Raw genomic sequence first — 21134 nt, forward strand, 5'->3', positions numbered from 1 at the left:
ACACGCACACACACACACACACACACACACACACGCACAAACGTACATAACCAAAAATGCAAAGTTGATACTGTTAAGTAAAAAATTGTAGTGCAACGCAGAATTCAACAGGTGACTCAACAGAAGGTTGTCAAAATCTTAAAACCAAACATGCAGCCATCACAGTTAAAATGAAAATAACTATACAGACTTTCTTCCATTTTTACTGTACCATTTAAGCAGTCTCAGCTCAGCTGTGTAAAGACAAGAAAATCCCCCAAAATACGTAGTTGGAGCAATTAAAACTGGTACGATGATGGCTAAATAGCAAACTGAGTGTGCATTGTTTGCATTTTTGCCACAGGGGTTGGTATACTCTTTGAGAGTTGTCCCATTAAAATTGTTTCACAATATAATATATTTCTATATAAAAGAACATCATTAAAAATTGCAACAAAGTAAAGGAAAAAAATGCATTTTGAATTCCATGTATTTAAAGACATAAGTGGATTGATTGCCGTAAGTGCAAATCTGATATTTCCTTCAAGAAAAATCACATTTTGTCCTTTTTATTGTGATTTTATATTATTCCCCTTAATTTCTCAGTAGTGTGGTCCGAAATACAGTTTTCTACCAGTCTTCACTAGTTATTGTGTTACTATGGATATTTGTTAGCAACGGATATGCTTGGGCCATCTGGGCAATAGGAGTTGGGGGTGATGCGGGGCGTGGCAGCAGAATTTATAACTGCATCATTGGTTTTATCTCTCACACTGTGCATAGCCTCTGTCTAGGTAACAAACCACAAGAACAACAACACCTGTGCAAACATCTAATTCGGAGCGCTAATACTTGCAGCTCTCTGCCAATCACAGAGCAGTGTAAGATTTCTGCTTGCATAGCTATGCTACTCAGCTATAGATTTGTCATTCACTCTTTTTCTTTTTTTTTTTTGTTCTAAAACATTATGAACAACAAGTACTTCTAGCCTCATGTCACTAAATTAGCAACTGTCAGCTGAGCTGAAGCGTGATGATTACTTCTTTGGGACTGATGTCAGGCACCCAAGCTAACATGGTATACATTTTTCATACAGAGAGGGGAAAATAGCTACCTACTAAATTGAATGGTTGTCTGAATACTCAGTTATTTGTGTCCCAGCTTTAGTTTTGTCATTCATAAAAGAAAATAAAAAAACATTCCCTAGAGTTTTCAGTGTCTGATTGTTTTAGTGTGATTGTAAAAGCTTTTCCATGTTCTTGATAATAACTCTGCAGTAGTTGCAGATGTATTTTCCCGTTTGTGAGATGCTTAAACATGGAGTAGTGGTGTTCATGTTCAACCCTAACAAAGAGAGACAAGACAAGTGAAGGGTATGATATAAGGAGGGAGAAGAAGAGATGCATACTGAAAAGAGAGAAGACCGAGTGATTTAGGAGAGGGAAAAAAGGGATTGAAGTAAAGAAGCAGAAAAGAGAATCAAGTAAAGGGAAGAAAGAAGAGCTGAAGCCAAACAAAGAGGAAGATGTAATGGGATATGACACAGGTTTTTAACAGCTGGAGTCTCGCATCAAAAGAACAAGGAAATTCACTTTCCTTTCTCTGCCTCTATTTGGAGTGCTTACTGTGTTCTTCTCATGCAGACACACACACCTTACTCACCACAGGTCTCAGCAGCAAGCGGACCCTTAGACAACCCCTGTCTGTATGATAGCCAAGTATTTCTCCTCACATAACAGAGGAAAGGAGACAGAGAAACAGCCCAGGCACCGGAGAGTAGATGGAGAGTGAAGAGAGAGGCCACTTTTTAATGGGAGGATCTAGGTTCAAGCCCCATTGTTGGCAAGGCTCCACCAAGCTCAACTTTTCTTGTACAAGATTGTGCATTCGTAGAAGCTGCTGCGGGGTAGCTCTGTTGTAGCTGACCCTGGCCTCTGACCTTGCAACTTTCTGCAGATGAGGGGGCACTAGCATCTCATCAGCGGACAAATGATCATATAATGGAACCTTCGCAAATAAGTTGGTAAAAACAAATGTAGACATTATAAAGGGGAGTCACTCATAGTACTTGTAGAATGACACCATGCATACCGTAACCCCTGAGTTGACCTAGCAGAAAGAAAAACCATACTTGAATCTGGCAACATGACTTATTGCCTGAGATCTACTCGATTGATCAAACCACTGTGGTTTGCAAAAAAGACCTTGCACAACTACCCCTAAAATCCTACATTGTTCTTTTTAGAGGAGCTCGCTACCTTAGCCAGCTGCTGTAAAATAACCATAACTCCCCTTTTATAACCACAATTTGTCATTTTTACAATGTTTTTGCAAGAATGAACAAAACCTATTTATTTTAAGAGAGCACTGAGACTGTTATTTTGGGAACAGAAAATGCATGAAACTTAAAGACCAAAGCATTGAAAGTATTAGAAAGCAAAAGATGTGTGCAACTTAAAACCTCTTTCATCTCACCTCACTTTCAACTGGTAAAACTAAAGTACGTAAGACGAAGGGGTGCTCGTGAATTATTGTTGTTTTAGACGAGAGCTGTGCGTTTGTTTATGGTGTGCTATACCTTTAAGAGCTGCTGGCCATAGCCCATCCCAGAGAGGATGGACCCATTAGACTGATGAACACAACGAGAGACAGAAGGAGAGAGATGCACATGAAGAAAAAGAGAGTAAGGTTACACAGTGAAAATGATATCAGCAGATGAGAGGAGTAAAGAAAGGAAATAAAGGAGTGGGAAAGAAACAGGAGGACACGAAAAAAAAAAAAAAACCCAAAACCACTTCAGCAACAGCAATACTGAAGGGAGATAGACACTGAGAGAGACAGAGAGAAGAGAGGAAGCAGCTATCTCTCCATCTCTTACATCTCTTACATTGTAGGCGTCTATGGGTCTGTCAGTCAATCAGGACGACAGGCGGACACACTCACTAGCCGGCTCTTTGGCTCTTGCACGCACTGATAACTTTGCTGTGTATGTGTCTACAGATGGCAAACCTTGTGACATCGTTGTGCTGTGTAGTTCTGGCTGCAGTGGTGGTAGCCTATCCTCGCAATGGTGAGTATGCATTTCCTTTTCTTGATTTGCTCCTCCATTTCTGTTCTAAGGCCTGCTCTGCCTCTCCTTTATGCTCAGAAAGTTTGACAGTTTTTCTTCTTCTCCCTGTTAACTTTACTGTCTTCTACACCCTCGGCTCCCTGCATTGTTTCTATTTCTCTGCTCATGAAGTCGTTTTAAAGATTGCAGTATGTTTATGGATTTGAGCTGTGTGTCATTTGGCCACTCGGTCTGAGGTCAAAGGTGCAACAGTCTAAGACAAATGAACCTTTGAGAGAAAGCTTATCAAATCATCTTGTTACCCCATGTTATGTGGTGCTATGTGGTGCTAAGGCTTACTCAGAAACAAATGTTGGTTCAACAAAGTAGGTAGCCAGCTCAACTGATGATCATGAGCACTCGTGCACTGAAGTTGTGAGGGAGAAAGGGAAATTGGAAAGTAGATAATGCAGTGACTGCTCTTTTGAGACTTCACCCAAGATTCAGGACTGTAAATTAGACCATGTGTTTAAATGGGTGGGTGGGTGTGTGCATGCACATGTTTGTGTGTGTGTGTGTTTAAAGGAAGTAAACGAGTCACTTCAATTCTAGAGAAGAGTGGCATTGCCTTATTAGCCAATGAGATTGGACTGTTTAACTCAGATGACCCAGAGAAAGAGTCTAAGGAAGTCAATGACGCACATCACTCTGTCACGAGGGTCTCTTATACACACACATACACATATACACACACACACACACAAGCAGAGCAGACATGGCAGATTTATATATAAATCTGCGAAGTAGAAAAATGGAAGCTTCTCAGGGTAAAATGAAGGAAGAAAAAAGTAAGAGGAAGACATCAAAACTACAGAAAGCAAACACAAGGAGATCTATGGAGAAAAATAACAGTGAATGCTTGTTTTCTTGCTTATCTTCTTCACTTAATATGTTTTAAGGATGTTTTTCAGTGGAAAATGTGGCTGTATTTTAGAAATCATGCTTTTCCACTTAAATTTCTTGCGTTGTTCTAAAAAGTTGAACAAAAGTAAGACAAAGGCAGCAAGAAAAGTAATTACAGAATATGTGAAAACAAATGGCATACAGGAAAAGCACACATGAAAAGAGGAAGAAATTAGTAACAAATAGTTCTGCCTAGGGGAGAAAAAAACTTCTGTCCATTTGTGGGTGTATGTTAGCACTCTAGTGCTTGTGGATTGTCTGTTTTTTGTGCTCCATAGCTCGACAATCTTATACTGTGTAACACACAAATGCCTATATGGTCTGTGTAAACGAATCACAACACATATCCGTAACCAAGTAACAAAAGCGGTAGGATGATGAGTAATATCAAAATTTGCACTCCACATTCTATCTCAATACATGTCATACATACACACACACACACACACACACACACACACACACACACACACACACACACACACAGAAACACATCTGGTTGTATTGCAAAGTGCCTTGTTGCTCTGACAAATTGCCAGAAAGTTTGACTGACAGGATTCCCTGGGGTATGCCTTTCTTGGCAGTGAGAGTGAAGCACATACGTGCACTGTGACACACACACACACACACACACGCACACGCACACACACACACACATATATATATACGTAGTTAGTATTAAGGGATGGAGAGGGAATGAACTTGCTTGGTCTGACTCAGTTTGCACAAAAAGCACATGCAGAGGAAGGCTCAAACTGTGTTTGTGTGTACTTGTGTGTAAGTATGTTTGTGTGACATGGAGTGTATAGGAAATCCATTTGAGACTTCCTAATTAATGACAGCAGTGCATGCTGAACAAAGACAATAAGAAACAGTGGTAGAAAGCATCTACAGACTGAGTCAATCAAATAGTTACAAGCTTCACATTTACAGAAGTCGCTCTTGTCTGGAAGACAGGATAGAGGATGGCGCGCGATGAGACTAAGAGACAGATGAGGAGGGATGAAACAAACAAGAACTCTCTTGAGAAGTAAAGAGAGAAAATGGCCTTAAATGGAAGACTGCTGTAAGACTACTATATCTAACCCACAAAAGAAAACACTTTGGGATTAATCAGCTCTCTCTAATATTAATTAGGGAAGCTGTTATTATCCTTTTGTGCCAAGTATGTGTTGGCTGTATTTTACGATTTTATTCAAATATTCATTAAAATATATTTAAAAAAAGAGCAGAACATTGTGATCATTGTGATTATGAATTCAGCAATAATCAGCATAAGTGGTTACGATGGGACTAAAGAATATCTTGAGATATTTTAGAGCAGCTGGTGTTCTCAATCACGAACAAAGTGCACAAGGGAGAAATAAAAGAAATGCGTAAAATCTGTTTTGCCTCCTATTTATACTGGAACAAAGCGTATTCTTTTAATGAAATGTGCAATAAATCTATTTACTGCTATTTACTTAATAATCAAAAGAGAATGGCTGGTCATAGGGTGCATTCATTTTTTTAGCAACAAGTCCTCACCTCAAGTAATTACAGTTGCTCTGATGTGGAGGACAGTACATAAATTGGCCATTTAGCTATTTATTGAAAAAAGAAAACAACACTTGAAAGGAAACTCAGACAATAGAAATGGTATTCTCCCAATAAAACAGGTTCTTTCGTGGCACTTTTCTACTTTACTTGAACACTTAAAACATTCTATACAACATGCCTCATTCACCCATTTATACAAGCACTTTTTTCTACACTTAAGTGCTTTCTGTCTAACGTTCACACAAATGCACACTCCAATGGACCCAAAGGACAGCAACTCGGGGTTCAGTAATTTACCCAGAGCATGCAGGCTGGAGCAGCCAGGGATGGAAACGCCAACCTTCCGACATGCTCTACCTCCTGAGCTACATCCACACCAAAATATACAATGAACAGAATAAATGACCGAAAGGTCAGAGAAAGTTGTATCAGTTAAGGTTCCTTGAATGTGATATTTGATTTTATATTTGATTGCTTGTGAAAATGGACAAGGAGATGGATAGAGGGGGGACAGGAATGATAACGGATGGAGCCAAGAATATGTTTGGGGAAAAAGCATTAGAGAATACATTTCTACAAAGAGAAAGAGAGATATAAAATTATCATTATTGTATTTCCAGATTATTATATTTCAGTAGTGATACAGTCACTCACATTATATAAAAAAATGAATCCGCCTATATGATTGATCACGTATGAGTTCAAAAACCTCTTTCTAGCTCTGTTTTTTATCTTTCGTTGTGTTCTCTCATTCCCTCTTCATCCTGTTCTCTGCGTCTTTCTCTCCGTCTTGTTTTATTCCTGAGATATACCAGAGAGTCCCTAGTCAAAGCAATACCATTACATTAATGGGGTGCCTCAAACAGTAAATACTGAGAACAAGCACAATGAGAATACAAATTAACTGCACAAGAACACTCAATGGAGAGCGGAAGGAGTAGAACAAAACAAGTGAAGAAAATTAAACATGGAGTGAGGAAAATGAGGCGTAATTGAGATCATTTTGAGATTGCATACATTTCAGCTGAATTTTCCTCTTATTTTTTTATGACAGAAATAGTGCAGCTACATCTGCTCCTCCACCTTATCTCTGTGTATGCGACTAGTGTAGGAGAGAGAGAGTGAGAGTAAATGTGGTGACATCATGCTGTTGACTGAGAGGGCAAGTTATTTATGGGAGTCCATATCCTGATTGAGAGACGAACATTTCCACTCATAATCATCCCCTCCATCTCTCCCCCTCCCTCAGTGTCTTTATGTCTCTCTGTTTCCCCCTCCATCCTCCTCTCTCCCCAACTCAATACTTCATCCTCTTTCTCTAATTCAGTCTTCACTTCATCCACACTTACCAGCCTTATGGTTTATTTTATTTATTTATTTATTTATTTTAATTTTGCCATCCTTCTCCTCCTGTTCAGTCCCTCTAATACTTTACATTATTCCATCCCTTTGCTCTAGATACTTTTTTGCTTTCACATCATTGCTTTCTCCACTAACTCCGTAATCCATCCGACAAGTGATCAACAGCAGATTTATCACCCGTGACATCACTAAAGGTTTTTGTGCGCTTCATCTCTGGCCTTTGCTGAGTCTCTGTACCTTACCCTCCACCTGACTGCTATGGATTGAAAAAAGAGAGAGGAAGATAGAGAGACTCGTGAAACAGAAAGTGATACAACCGGGTCAAAGTAGGAGAGAGAGAAAAAGAGAGCAGGAAAGTAAGCGGTTAACTCCTGCACTAATTCCATGGTATTACAGCTGTCAAAGCTGTATCTATTTCTTGAGCTTTCGACACGCGCTGCCATGGCTTTCCAACATGCCTGGGCGTATACTTTGCTAAACTGCAGCCTTATTTATCCATACTCTTTTGAATACATCATGATAAATGCTGAAATTAAATCAATCCTGGCATTTTTCACCATTTATCATGCAAGGCTGCCAAGTCTAATTTAATTCATGTGCAGATGCTCATCTAGACATACGTAATTAGCTTTAATAGCTGCAGCACTCCAAAAGCAAGATGTCAGACTGAAATACAGTATACATATACCTGGGTGCTTTTTAATGCTTGTATCTCCTACTAATCCAGTACAGTCTGTCTATATCACTGTGTATTTTCATAAATTAAGATCCAAACGGGTGATTAAAAGGACTTTTTTTTTTTTTTTTTTACCAAAGATTTTTATTTTTTTAACTCACTTATAGGGCAAATGCTGCAGTTTCTGGTTGGGAATGTAGGATCTTCTGCAGGATGACTTCTTATTAAAATCTGACATGCAAACTAACTTTATTATAACTGATCATGTATATTTGCATAAAGCTCGACAAATGTGCTGTAAGACAAGTTGATTGAAATCACACAAACAAAAAAAGTCATAGGTTTTTAAGCCAAAGAAATGAGAGAGGTTTAAAACAAGTTCCATTCTAGTGAAAAGCTGTCATGGCAGCAGCAATGTTTTTGTTGGTAATTCTAAAAGTCTTGAGCACACGTTTAGAATTACCAGAGACAACTCATTTGGAGCAATTATTCATGGAATCTCGCCGCTTTCTAATGTGTTATCAGAGAAAATAGACAGCTGCTGTAAATTATAGGTGATGCTGGTGTAGTGTGTCTGTCTGCTTGCCTGGCTGTCTTGTATGTTTAAGCCATGTATGTGCAGAAGAAACCTCAAGTGCACTCATTATTGTGAGTAGCACTCAAAGTAATCAGTGGTCCTTATTTGGCACATTGCTTGTATTAAATTCAAGATGGAGCTCAACCAATTGATTGACTGACTGGATTGGCAGATGGATTACAGTCTGACTGACTGGCATACAGGCAAAGTGAAGTAGCCTAATTTGATCATGATTTTGAAACACAAAAACAAATGTTGCCAAAAGAATACAATGAAAGATAAAAGTAACATAAAAAAAAGAAGAAAAGAAACTGGTCAATAGCCAAAACAGTCCTGAGCTAAATGTAGTGAAATGTTTTTGTTTCACTGAAAATGTTTGGGTTAATACAACTTAAAGTAATGAAGTTGTTGATATGCTCTGTTATTCCCAACATGCTACTAGGTCATGTTTGAGACCAAAAGTTCTTAAATGAAACCATAAATGACTAAAATACATTTTAGCAATAATGTATCAAATGGGCTCGGTACTGATTTTCAGATGGCTACTCTTATCTAAAGTATTTATCCATTTTTGATTAAATTGGTTTTGTATGAATTGGAACATCAAATATGACAGGCAATTTTCAAATTTCAAATGATATGATATTATTTCTCTCTGACCTTGGATTAGACCTTTCAAGTAGCAGGGAATCCTGAACATATATTAAATTATCCCTTTCATTTATTATCTTCTGCTTATCCGATTTAAGGATCGCTGGCCCGTGAAGCCTATGGCCATCTAACATAGGACAAGTGGCGGGGTACACTCTGGACAGGTCACCAACCTGTTGCAGGACCAACACAGAGGGACAGTACAGCCAATTTAGAATCACAGCAATTGCCTTAACCCTCTCCAGGCAGACGTTGCAGATTTGCAACAGTTAAGAACTAACAACCTGATTACCCCACATACATATTTTATGAGGTTTTTTTTGCTCAGAAGTACCACTGCAGGACTTGGTTGTGCATTAGCAACAAAAAACTTAATTTGGGCCTGAGAGGGTTAATAAAGTTTGAGGTTTTTTTTTAAATTATTATTTTAGTTGAGGTAGGATCTGTTTAGATTCACATCCAACTCCTGAAGAAAACAGGGCATTTCTTTCTCTAACAAATTACTTTGTTCTTGTAAAGTTATTCAATGATTTATATGTGTTAGGAGCTGAAATAAGGAAATATAGATATCTTGTCAGGCTAAAACTTGAAATAAATACTGGAAGACAACTACAATATAAAGAGAAACAAAATGATCAGTTTTCAGTTAAATCTTTGTCATATCATAAGTTCACTTCAGCTGGAAAATACAAAATGTGAGATAGGAAGAACAAATATCTGTAGAATCCATTAATGTTCACTACTAAATATTCTATAATTTGTCCACTATAGATTTCGGATTCCCGACTGCCTGATACAATCTGTCTGGTAATGGCCCATTTCCAACCAATCACTGTTTTATGCCAAGATATGGAATCTCAGAATCTCGCTATCTGAGTCGAAGTGTTTGTTTGTGTGCTATCGGACTTAGTGTGTGTCTATGTGTATTGTCCCATCTAACTCTTAACTCTTAACTCATTAATCTTTTAGCAGGCATTCCCAGTAAGCCTTTGATCAAAGCTTGACTGGGAATCCCAGTAAAGTCATCACTCTTTGATGGCTGCTTCCCAAAACTCTGAAGCAGTTAAATAACATGCACATTTTGTCTTTCAGTTTTCCACCCAAAATGTATAAATGAATTTGAAAACTAGATCTGTAAGCCTTAATGGAGCACAGTAGGGAAGTTCCTGAAAACTGGCACTGACTGGCAGCAGTGCAGTTGAAGGTCCTTATGGTTCAAATAGTCATAAAATAAATATTGTATCGATGGTTTTCCATAAAACTTTGAGGTTTAGTCTGTAATGCATTTTCATAATAATAAACCCATTTTAGAAAATATGTGGCTGACCACCATTTTTTTGCCATATTTTTTGTTAATTCTCATAAACTTGTAGTAACATATTAACAAATTGTTAAAATAGTCTTAGCAGATGTTGCTATATTACCCAGAAACCTCTGAAATTACAGTTGATAGAATGTAGAAGTAGAACCCCTAAATCTCAGTTGAGTTCGTCTGATATGGCCCTTTAGAAGTGAAAATAAACACTATATGTGAGAGCCGCACCAGAACTCAAATGAGCAACAAGTTTTCTTCACTGCATCTTCTCACGACCTTGCTTTATGTCTTTTTTTCTTTTACCTCTCCACCTCTCTTAGAATTACTTTCATTAACAACATTGAACATACAAAGACAACTTCCCTGATCTCTGACATTCAACTCCTGAAAGTGGAAGTTGCAGAGGTACTTTTTTCAGCCTTTTTCTCTCTCTTCATCTCTGCTTGTATATCTCTGTTTCAAACACAGTCTCAAGATGAAAGTGGAGGAGAAAGTGCAGGTGAAGCTGCCCTTGAGCAGCATTATATTGCACTAGCCAGCATGTACACTCATGCCAGGCTTTACCCAATTCTTTAAAGGAATAATATGAATATGCTGATGTGTGCGTTGGCTAATGTGAGTCATTAGCAGAAGTGCAGTCTAATGAGGCTTACAGCAGGTCACAGTTAACCAGTGTTTAATGACAAATAAATAGTGAATGGATTGATGTGATTGCTTTAGGGTCAGACAGCATTCAGCATTTTAGACTTATAACAGTATATTTCTGCTATTGAGCATCTATGGTATGTGCACACAGAGCTTCAGATATGCTAGTGTGTGAGTGTGTCTGTGTATGTGTTTCTACTTACTAAGAGACTAACTGCTGGTAATCCTATCCGGAAGTTTTCAGTTATTGCTTCACTGACCTGAAACCAAAATGTGAGTGAGAATTTGTGTGTATGTATATATGTGTGTGTGTGTGTGTGTGTGTGTGTGTGTGTGTGTGTGTGTGTGTGTGTGTGTGTGTGTTAACACACATTAGTCGTCTGGTGTGCAGGTGCTTCTCTGTATGTCCGTATTAATGTATATAACTGATTCAAAATACACTAAAGTGTGTTTGAATAAGTGCATGCTCTGCAGTGCTTGTGATTACAGGGAGTGCAGAATTGTTAGGCAAGTTGTATTTTTGAGGAATAATTTTATTATTGAACAACAACCATGTTCTCAATGAACCCAAAAAACTCATTAATATCAAAGCTGAATGTTTTTGGAAGTAGTTTTTAGTTTGTTTTTAGTTTTAGCTATTTTAGGGGGATATCTGTGTGTGCAGGTGACTATTACTGTGCATAATTATTAGGCAACTTAACAAAAAACAAATATATACCCATTTCAATTATTTATTTTTACCAGTGAAACCAATATAACATCTCCACATTCACAAATATACATTTCTGACATTCAAAAACAAAACAAAAACAAATCAGCGACCAATATAGCCACCTTTCTTTGCAAGGACACTCAAAAGCCTGCCATCCATGGATTCTGTCAGTGTTTTGATCTGTTCACCATCAACATTGCGTGCAGCAGCAACCACAGCCTCCCAGACACTGTTCAGAGAGGTGTACTGTTTTCCCTCCTTGTAAATCTCACATTTGATGATGGACCACAGGTTCTCAATGGGGTTCAGATCAGGTGAACAAGGAGGCCATGTCATTAGTTTTTCTTCTTTTATACCCTTTCTTGCCAGCCACGCTGTGGAGTACTTGGACTCGTGTGATGGAGCATTGTCCTGCATGAAAATCATGTTTTTCTTGAAGGATGCAGACTTCTTCCTGTACCACTGCTTGAAGAAGGTGTCTTCCAGAAACTGGCAGTAGGACTGGGAGTTGAGCTTGACTCCATCCTCAACCCGAAAAGGCCCCACAAGCTCATCTTTGATGATACCAGCCCAAACCAGTACTCCACCTCCACCTTGCTGGCGTCTGAGTCGGACTGGAGCTCTCTGCCCTTTACCAATCCAGCCACCGGCCCATCCATCTGGCCCATCAAGACTCACTCTCATTTCATCAGTCCATAAAACCTTAGAAAAATCAGTCTTGAGATATTTCTTGGCCCAGTCTTGACGTTTCAGCTTGTGTGTCTTGTTCAGTGGTGGTCGTCTTTCAGCCTTTCTTACCTTGGCCATGTCTCTGAGTATTGCACACCTTGTGCTTTTGGGCACTCCAGTGATGTTGCAGCTCTGAAATATGGCCAAACTGGTGGCAAGTGGCATCTTGGCAGCTGCACGCTTGACTTTTCTCAGTTCATGGGCAGTTATTTGGCGCCTTGGTTTTTCCACACGCTTCTTGCGACCCTGTTGACTATTTTGAATGAAACGCTTGATTGTTCGATGATCACGCTTCAGAAGCTTTGCAATTTTGAGACTGCTGTATCCCTCTGCAAGATATCTCACTATTTTTGACTTTTCTGAGCCTGTCAAGTCCTTCTTTTGACCCATTTTGCCAAAGGAAAGGATGTTGCCTAATAATTATGCACACCTGATATAGGGTGTTGATGTCATTAGACCACACCCCTTCTCATTACAGAGATGCACATCACCTAATATGCTTAATTGGTAGTAGGCTTTCGAGCCTATACAGCTTGGAGTAGAACAACATGCATGAAGAGGATGATGTGGACAAAATACTCATTTGCCTAATAATTCTGCACTCCCTGTATGTGTGCCGACAGTATAGACTGCAGTGTATGTGACCCTGTCTTGGCTGTGGTCACTATAAAGACTTGTATAATTTACCACTACCCTGCTGTGCAGCAAATGACCACCTGTGTCTGTGTGCAATCAAAAGATTAGGTCAGGAAAAGAAAGCAGAAGTAAAATTAGAGGTTGACTCAGGATTGAGTCTTTGGGAGGTTAGGAATTTTAAGTTTCAATTTATTGACTTTACTTAAGAGGATGTAGTGGTTCTGACATACTGTGATGTGCACTGCTTCCAGAGTGTGCCATTTAATGTGCCATGCAAACAGAAACCTAAGCACTTTTGCCTTCCATACTGTATATCATGCCGTAAAAGGCCTCATGAATATACATAGTTGTACATTTTATTTATTTTTGTTTATACTTAATTTATGGCATTCTTTTTCTTCCACAGTACAGTTCATCTTAAATGTAATTCAGTAGCTCCTTTCTTATTAAATGTAGAATGCTGCGTATCATCTAGACTGTTTATTTTACAAATAGAAAAAAATGCAGCTTTTTTCTTTTCTATGCACTCTGCTTTATGACTCCAGTTCAATGTATTGTAAAAAGAAAAAAAAAGACAGATAAAGGCATAAAAACATTATCTGTCTTTTTTTCCACCTTATAAGGTGGACAATAGCTAGTTTTTCTTTTGCCGACAAAGTAAGAATAAAAGGTTCTACAATTGTGGCATTTGAAAGAGGACACTAACAGAATTGATTAAAAATAAAAGAGCTAGCTGTAATTTCAAAGAAATCAACTTAACAAATCAATTTATTTTAGTCATTTAAAAGAAGCATTTCATTTGTAGATGAACAGAATGTCCCCTACATTGAATCGAGTGACCATTTGCAAGATAGATTTTCTGTTTCCAAAGCCACTTTGTTGATTCTAACCCATTAAATCTCAAGTTGTGTTTTGCTGTGCCATTAAAATCACTGAGCCCCCACTAGTTCCCCCAGTTCCTCCTGATAGACTGTTCAATAAGTTAATGTTGCCAGGAACCTAATGTAATTCCTGCTAGTATGAGCTGAGTTTTGGCTAATGTTGCTTTGCAATAAAACTTTGTTCCAAGACATTGGAACTGAATCACAAGAGCCTTAAAAGGGGTCTTGGGCCCTCAATGGTGCAACAGTTCTAAATATACACATTTAATTTGATCTATTGCGGACAGAAAGACCTTCAGTGTGATGCATTGGGGGGAGAAAGTGGCAGAGTGACAGAGGGAAAAGATTACCATTTATAACACTGAACTTCAGTTTAATTTAATTCAGCTCAACTTTATTGTCATTGCTCTGAACTTAAACCATTCCCCTTCGCTCAAATACACAAAGAAACAAGAAAACAAAAAACAAAATTCTGAGTGCAGTGAACAAGCAATGAAAACTGAGCAATCAGTCAAGGCGGAAACTACAAAAGAAGGCAAAACAATAGAAAAAAAGAAAGAAAGAAAATCAGCCGAACTGCATTTAATGTTTATATAACCAATCAAATTTTGTCAAAAAAACTGAAAAAAAACCCCAGTAAATTAATTTTATATTATTAATTTTCTTAAACCCCCTTGTTATAATGACCTTTCACAGTTTTGTCAGTAAAAACTTAACTGTTTTTAAAAATTGTATCTGGAGTGAATTCTATCTGTGATTGCTTTGAGGTTATTTTCCATGTGGAAAAGATTTTATTTTATTGTTGCAAGGAATGAAAAAAGGCTCGTCATGTCCTGTCACTTTGAGCTTGTGTCTCTGTCACTTTGTATTTCCTTAGAAAACATTTTTTAAAGGGAAAGTCAAGATGTATACCAGAGATGTAAGCCAATACCTGTGTATCAAAAAAAGAAAGAAAGAAAACAGCAATGACTGAAGTTTACAAAAGCTTAAAAAACCCAAAAAAAGACACCACAACATTTCTGAAAGAATTGGTTGTCCTTGTAGCGGAAAGGGAAGTGAAGCTCAGAGTAAGTGTGTGCATATTTGTGTGGATGTGCATTCTCAAGAGACTGTGTGTGTGTGTGTGTGTGTGTGTGTGTGTGTGTGTGTGTGTGTGTGTGTGTGTGTGTGTGTGTGTGTGTGTTTGCTTGCATGTGCATGCATGTGTGTTTATATTTATTGCCCATGACATTGTGCAAGGACAGTCCTATCTCTCTTGGCGGTAGTATGATTTCCTGTGGTGGAATGGATTCATACGGAAAACCATTCGCTCTCCAAACCCTGAAACTGTATTGTCTGGGGACAATAGGCTCCCTCCATTCCTTTCAAATTCAAATTCCCAAAGCTTTCTTGTCCATCATACTGACAAAACACCGTCGACAGCTCAGAGATACCGAAAGTCCAGAGAGACTTAAAGGCTTGTGGCGGAGAAATTGTGTCGTCACACATAAGATAACGTTTTCATCCACAGGAAACCATACTAACTACATAACATTTTGTTTGTGAGAATTAATTAGTGTTTGGGCTTTTTTCACTCGGTACAAACCACTTGGGAACCTTTGAGTCACAGCATGAGGGATATTTGCATTGCAGAGTAGCCTTGCATTAGATTGCAAATTTGTAGACTGTGGAGGTCATTTCAAGCAGGACATATTTTAGTCGCCGTCTTTGTTTTGTGACAACAAAAAATGTTCTAATACGGTATGTGTTGAAACAAAATATTAAATAACAAAGATCCTCATGAGGAACGAACTGCTCTGCATGGAGGGAAAAGTGAAATTGAATCTGCAGAGTGGTTTACGGCTTCATATTACATTTCAGTAGACTTGAACAATGCAAGTGTGTTGCAAAACAGTTTATTCTATTATTAATAAATAACAGGCCACCTCTGTACAATAGCCATACACCCTTGAGCAAAACACAGAACCACAGCCTGCTCTGTCACTGTCAGAGATGCAACTATGCTGCTGCTCTGGGACATGGTATAATCTACTAAGGCTAACAGGTCATTATGGAGTGTAATGTCCTGTCATAGCCTAAGTGACCAGTCATTGGATTTCATTTAGACACCAGTAATAGGATAATATCATCTCTGGATAAAGTGCCATGAATTTTTCACCAGAGTAAACTGTGTGGGTGATGCTGATTAAGAGCAGGGCGTGTCTGTTTAAAAATACTTAAATTCAGATGTCATGAAATAAAGTGATACAAATAAATAATACATAAAAAGGAAAACAACTGGGGGCACAGAAACACAACGCAGCTATCTTCCTTCTATCCCCTCGAATCCATTTCTCAATTCTTGTGCATAATAAGGCATTACATAACTTGAGACATGACGCTATAATATCTGCCCACTGGCAATCACATTAATGGGGACTCATAAAGGTGGCAGCATTAAAGCAGTGCAACAGTTCTCCAAATCCATGGTTGAGTGGGGCCACAGTCCTGTTCAAATCTTTTCTTTTCTTTTTTTGTTTTTTGTTTTGTTTCTTCATCTCTCTTCTTAAAAACATATCAACAGCTCTAAATGGCATAATAACAAGACATATTTGTCAGAGCATTATAATGTTAAAGGGCTACATAGATTTATCTGGCTTCTCTAATTTAGAAGTAAACATAAGCTATTCATGGATATCTCTGTGTAAAATGAAGTATCAAAGTATCAAAAACGGTCTAATTCCAAGAGTTGGCAAAATATTCACTGCTGCTCATATTTCAAAATTATTGTTAATTTAATCAGTAATGAGATCATGAAGGCATACTTCCAAAACGCAGGCACCTTCAAACATACCTTCCTCCGCAGCATCACATGGCTAACCATACTGTATTGACCAGAGCTATCTACACACACAGAAGTCCCCCTGCTCCAACACACACACACACACACACACACACACACACACACACACACACACACACACAGTTCAGGTAATCTAGTAACGGCAGTATTGAGCTTTTGGTTGAACTTGTGCTCTCTAACCTTTTCCCACATATTGTGCATTGGCACCCACGCACACACACACACACACTATAGAAACATCTTCATGTCAACACACACACATATGAGTTAGTTCTGTTTGTGTCTATAGTTCCTTTTTAATGGAAGCTACAATCAGTCTATATCCAAGGACATCCATGTGAGAATGTCTATTGGATTTTGATTTCTTTTTGCAGCATGTCAGCATTCCTGAATCCAAAACCCAGAATTTTTCATCAAAAACAAAACAAAAAATAACCTATTGCAGCACTGCTGCCATTTTTAAACCTTTCCTTAGAGGCTTTGTTCTGACTACTTTGATTTAAGCGTTTTTATTTTGCACTGGATCTCCTTCTCTATGTCAAAATGGCAACACTTCAACTTAAATTTAAGTTTGGAAAGAGGGCAAAGTTGCATGGAGCCAAAATCAGGTGAAGCAAGTGAAGACTGCGTTGCTTTGGCTGTTCGTTTACAACAAATGTTCTCCCTCAAATGCCTCAGAATGTTACAAAAGAGTTATTACATTAACAGAGTGACCCAAGGGGATGAATTCACAATGCACAAACTGGTGAAAGCTGAAAAAAACGATCTGACCTGAGGCATTGCTTGAGCAGTGTGGACTTCTCCACTGAAGATTGTTGTTTGGTTTTTTGCAATAACCGATATGCAAATCTAAATTTGATGGAACTGTCCAAAGGTCCGCAAGCAAGCAATCTTGGTGATAATTTAAAGGAATGTGTGTTGTTTGCTTTTAATGAGTGTAGTCAGAGAACTACACACATTTAAAATACCAAAGATTTCAGAATTCAAAAAGTCTTGATTTTATATGGTGAAACAATTTTTGTTTGACTAAAACAGGGGAGGAACGTTTCCTTATAATTCCACCAACTTTTTCATTGTGCTTAATGAATGTTATTAATTGTAGAATGTGTTTAGATTGATATGTGGCGTTGCTTTTGATTTACACAACAGTTGATAGAATTATGACTTCTGCTGCCTTTTGCTCCCTTTACAAATATATCTACAGTATGAAATGCATTCCCCTTCTCTCCCCTCTCACACTTGTTAACATACAGCACATCTTCTTAGATTCTTAGATTTTGGCCACTTCCTGCATCTCTCTTTCTCATACATTGTACTTATTTTCTAAGAAGGTTGTGAAGTCTTTCAGGATAAAGGCCCCATGATAAATTTTTGACTTTTACACACTCTGGCACTGAATTACTTTAGCGCCTATGAACATAGAAGTTTAATTTCTTGTCTTTGTGGGGCTCATCTGACTTGTATCCTTAGTGCTAACTGCCCCGTTTAACTGCCAATAATCACAATAGAAACAAAACAGCTCACACAACCAGTAAGAGCATTTGTCTTTTCAGAGTAGTGCACAAATTAACCTAAGCTTGATGCTTCTCTTCTCAGTAGCTACAGACCGATTTCAAAATTACCGTTCATTTCTAAGATTTTAGAAAAGGTTGTGGCTAAGCAGCTTATAGCTGTTCTAGATGAATACAGCATTCTGGATAAATTCCAATCTGGCTTTCGTAGAGCTCACTCTACTGAAACTACACTTCTTAGAGTCTCCAACGACATTTTAATGAGATGTGATGCAGGAGAATGCTCCGTTCTGTTGATGTTGGACCTGACCTCCGCCTTTGATACTGTGGACCATCATATTCTCCTAGATAGGCTGAGAGACTGGGTGGGTATATCAGGGGCTGCTTTGGACTGGTTTGAATCCTATTTGCATGAACGATCCTTTTCTGTGGCTACCTCTAAGTACAGTTCCTCTTCTACTTTTCTTGCCTATGGTGTGCCACAAGGTTCAGTTTTGGGGCCTTTATTGTTCTTACTGTATTTACTTCCTCTTCAACACTTATTGAGCACTTTTAAGGACATTTCGTATCACTGCTATGCAGATGATATTCAGGTATATATCTCCTTTAAGCCCCATGATGTTTCCAAGCTACAAATTTTGCACAAGTGCATAGACTCCATTAGATGTTGGATGGCTGGAAACTTTCTTCAACTAAATGAGGAGAAGACTGAAGTTCTTGTTTGTGCTCCTAAAACTTTTGTACCTAGTGTTATGGAAAACTTGGGTCCACTTGCTACATTTGCAAAACCGTCTATCAGGAGCCTTGGTGTTAGTATTGACTCAGCTCTGACTTTGGATGCCCATGTAAAATCTTTGGTTCGCTCCTGTTTTTATCATTTGAGAAACATTGCTAAGCTGAGTCCCATTGTATCGCGCTCCGAATTAGAAATTGTCATTCATGCATTTGTTTCATCTCGTCTGGACTACTGTAATTCTTTGTTTACTTGTTTATGTAAAGCCTCTTTGGATCGTCTGCAAGTTGTTCAGAATGCTGCTGCAAAGCTTCTGACCAAGTCCTCCAAGTTTTCCCATGTCACACCCCTGCTGATTCAGCTGCACTGGCTCCCCGTTAAATTCAGGATCCAGTTTAAGGTTTTGACCTTGACTTTCAGGGCCCTGCATGGACAAGCACCAACATATATAAGTGAACTTTTGCATCCATACATTCCCAGCAGGTCCCTGAGGTCATGTGACCAGGGCTTGCTTGCTGTCCAGCACACGAGGCTGAAAACAAAAGGCGACAAAGCTTTTGGAACTGTGGCCCCCAGATTGTGGAACTCTCTCCCTTTGAGCCTGAGATCTGTGGACTCAGTGGTCACTTTTAAAAAACAGCTAAAAACCCATCTTTTTAAACTTGCTTTTAGTTGATTTTTATTTTTAGGTTTTAGCTTCTGTGAAGCACTTTGTGATTTTTATCTTGAAAGGTGCTATATAAATAAAGTTTTACTTACTTACTTACTTACAAATTGAAGCAATTAGTGTTCACATAGAGCAGCTCATGCACTCATTGTTTTTACAGACATTTCCTGTTAAATTCATAAAAACAAAACAGCAAGCACTCTTTGGCCACTGTGGCTAAAATTACCAAACCTTTCTGTCAAATTTATGTCATGTTTTATGACACGTGTAACACCTGCCTCTTATTATTTAGAAATTTGAAAGTTTATTTCTCTTCAGCTATGCTTCATGACTTCAGCATGTTTAACTTTTTGCTGTTAGCTTCTGCAGCATTAGTTGTGAGAAGTTAAGTTTTAAAAATGTCAGTTCTGAACTGTAATTGTGAACAATGATTTGACACTTGTTCATAAGGTTGTATTGATATTCCAGTGTGAAAAGGAAATTTACAAGTCTTGCATAACTTTATACTGAGCAGAAAAATGTTATGGTTACAAAATTGTTACTTTTGAGTTTAGTTTAAGAGTTATGGATCATGTCATTTTTTTAGGAGAAGCATATAACCTACAGCCAAATCTAATTTCTAGCCAGATGCATTAGTGCCTTAAAGGTAAAACATGAAAGCACATGTGTGCTCAAACAAATGGACAATATACTTTACTTCAACAAGGATCTGAAGCATGACTACTCCTGTCTTCAACTATGGGATTAACACACATACTGTCATGTCTTCAGTACTGCAATACAGTGTGCAAATGCTTTTGCACAGGTGAATAGGCATGTCCATGCTTCTTGGTAAAGTTTACAAAGTTTGAAAAACAAATTGTTCCAACGGTCCAAAGATTTATTTGCCTGGTTAGACCTTGGTTTGTTACTAATTGATCAAAGATTGGATAGATTTTTACTGGAAAATATCACATTAAGCTTGGAGGCAGATGTTTTCAATTTTAAATGAATCCACTCTAGAGAAACTTTGCCAAAGTAGAGGGGTTTTTATGTGTGGCCAAAATAAAAAAACAAAACATAACCCTTACATCTCCTGATACCGTAGTTGTACGGTCACCGTGGTACAGAATATGGCTCTATTGCGTCTTCTTTTAGAGGAAATTTGAAGGATTTGTCTTCTGCTGCTGATTTAGAAAATATTGTCATTATATTAAAAACCCCTGTACCAGACTTGTACAGCCCCTTCTGTTTCACTGGAACACCAGACCTTCTTCTAAAGTTAAATTTAAACCAGAAAAAAAGATTATATTTTAATTTTATAAAATTATTTTCAGACATCACTTTGGCTAGTGTTTAAACAAGCCGTACCTTTACTTGACGCAAAGCAGAAGTGGAACTTGTGCAAAATATATGTCAGGTTTCATATCATTGCTTTCATAGTAATGCAGTGCTTTACTTAATTACGTAAAGTAATTCAGTACACTACTTGTTGCATTACTTTGCATGATCTGACTGCATTGTCACATTAGTACCAGTTGATATAGACATTAGGCTACAGTGGCTACAGGCCACACAACAACACAACTCTCTATCCTAATGAGAACACATATACGATTTTTCTTTTAGTTTTTACGTATAAACAACAACACAAAGAAAAGTTGAAAAGCAGCACAAAGCGATTTTAA

The 21134-nt window shown here is 38.2% G+C and overlaps 1 protein-coding gene across 1 annotated transcript in view; it reads left to right on the forward strand.

Moving 5' to 3' along the window:
- The window catches only part of cntfr (ciliary neurotrophic factor receptor), a 194732-nt gene that overhangs the window by 52865 nt on the left and 120733 nt on the right, over nt 1–21134 (forward strand). Inside the window, exon 2 of the mRNA XM_026174227.1 lies at nt 2980–3049. Coding sequence (XP_026030012.1) covers nt 2980–3049 — 70 coding nt within the window. The remainder of the gene's footprint in view (nt 1–2979; nt 3050–21134) is intronic.

This window comes from Astatotilapia calliptera, chromosome 7 (genome assembly GCF_900246225.1).
Source record: "Astatotilapia calliptera chromosome 7, fAstCal1.2, whole genome shotgun sequence".
NCBI lineage: Eukaryota > Metazoa > Chordata > Actinopteri > Cichliformes > Cichlidae > Astatotilapia > Astatotilapia calliptera.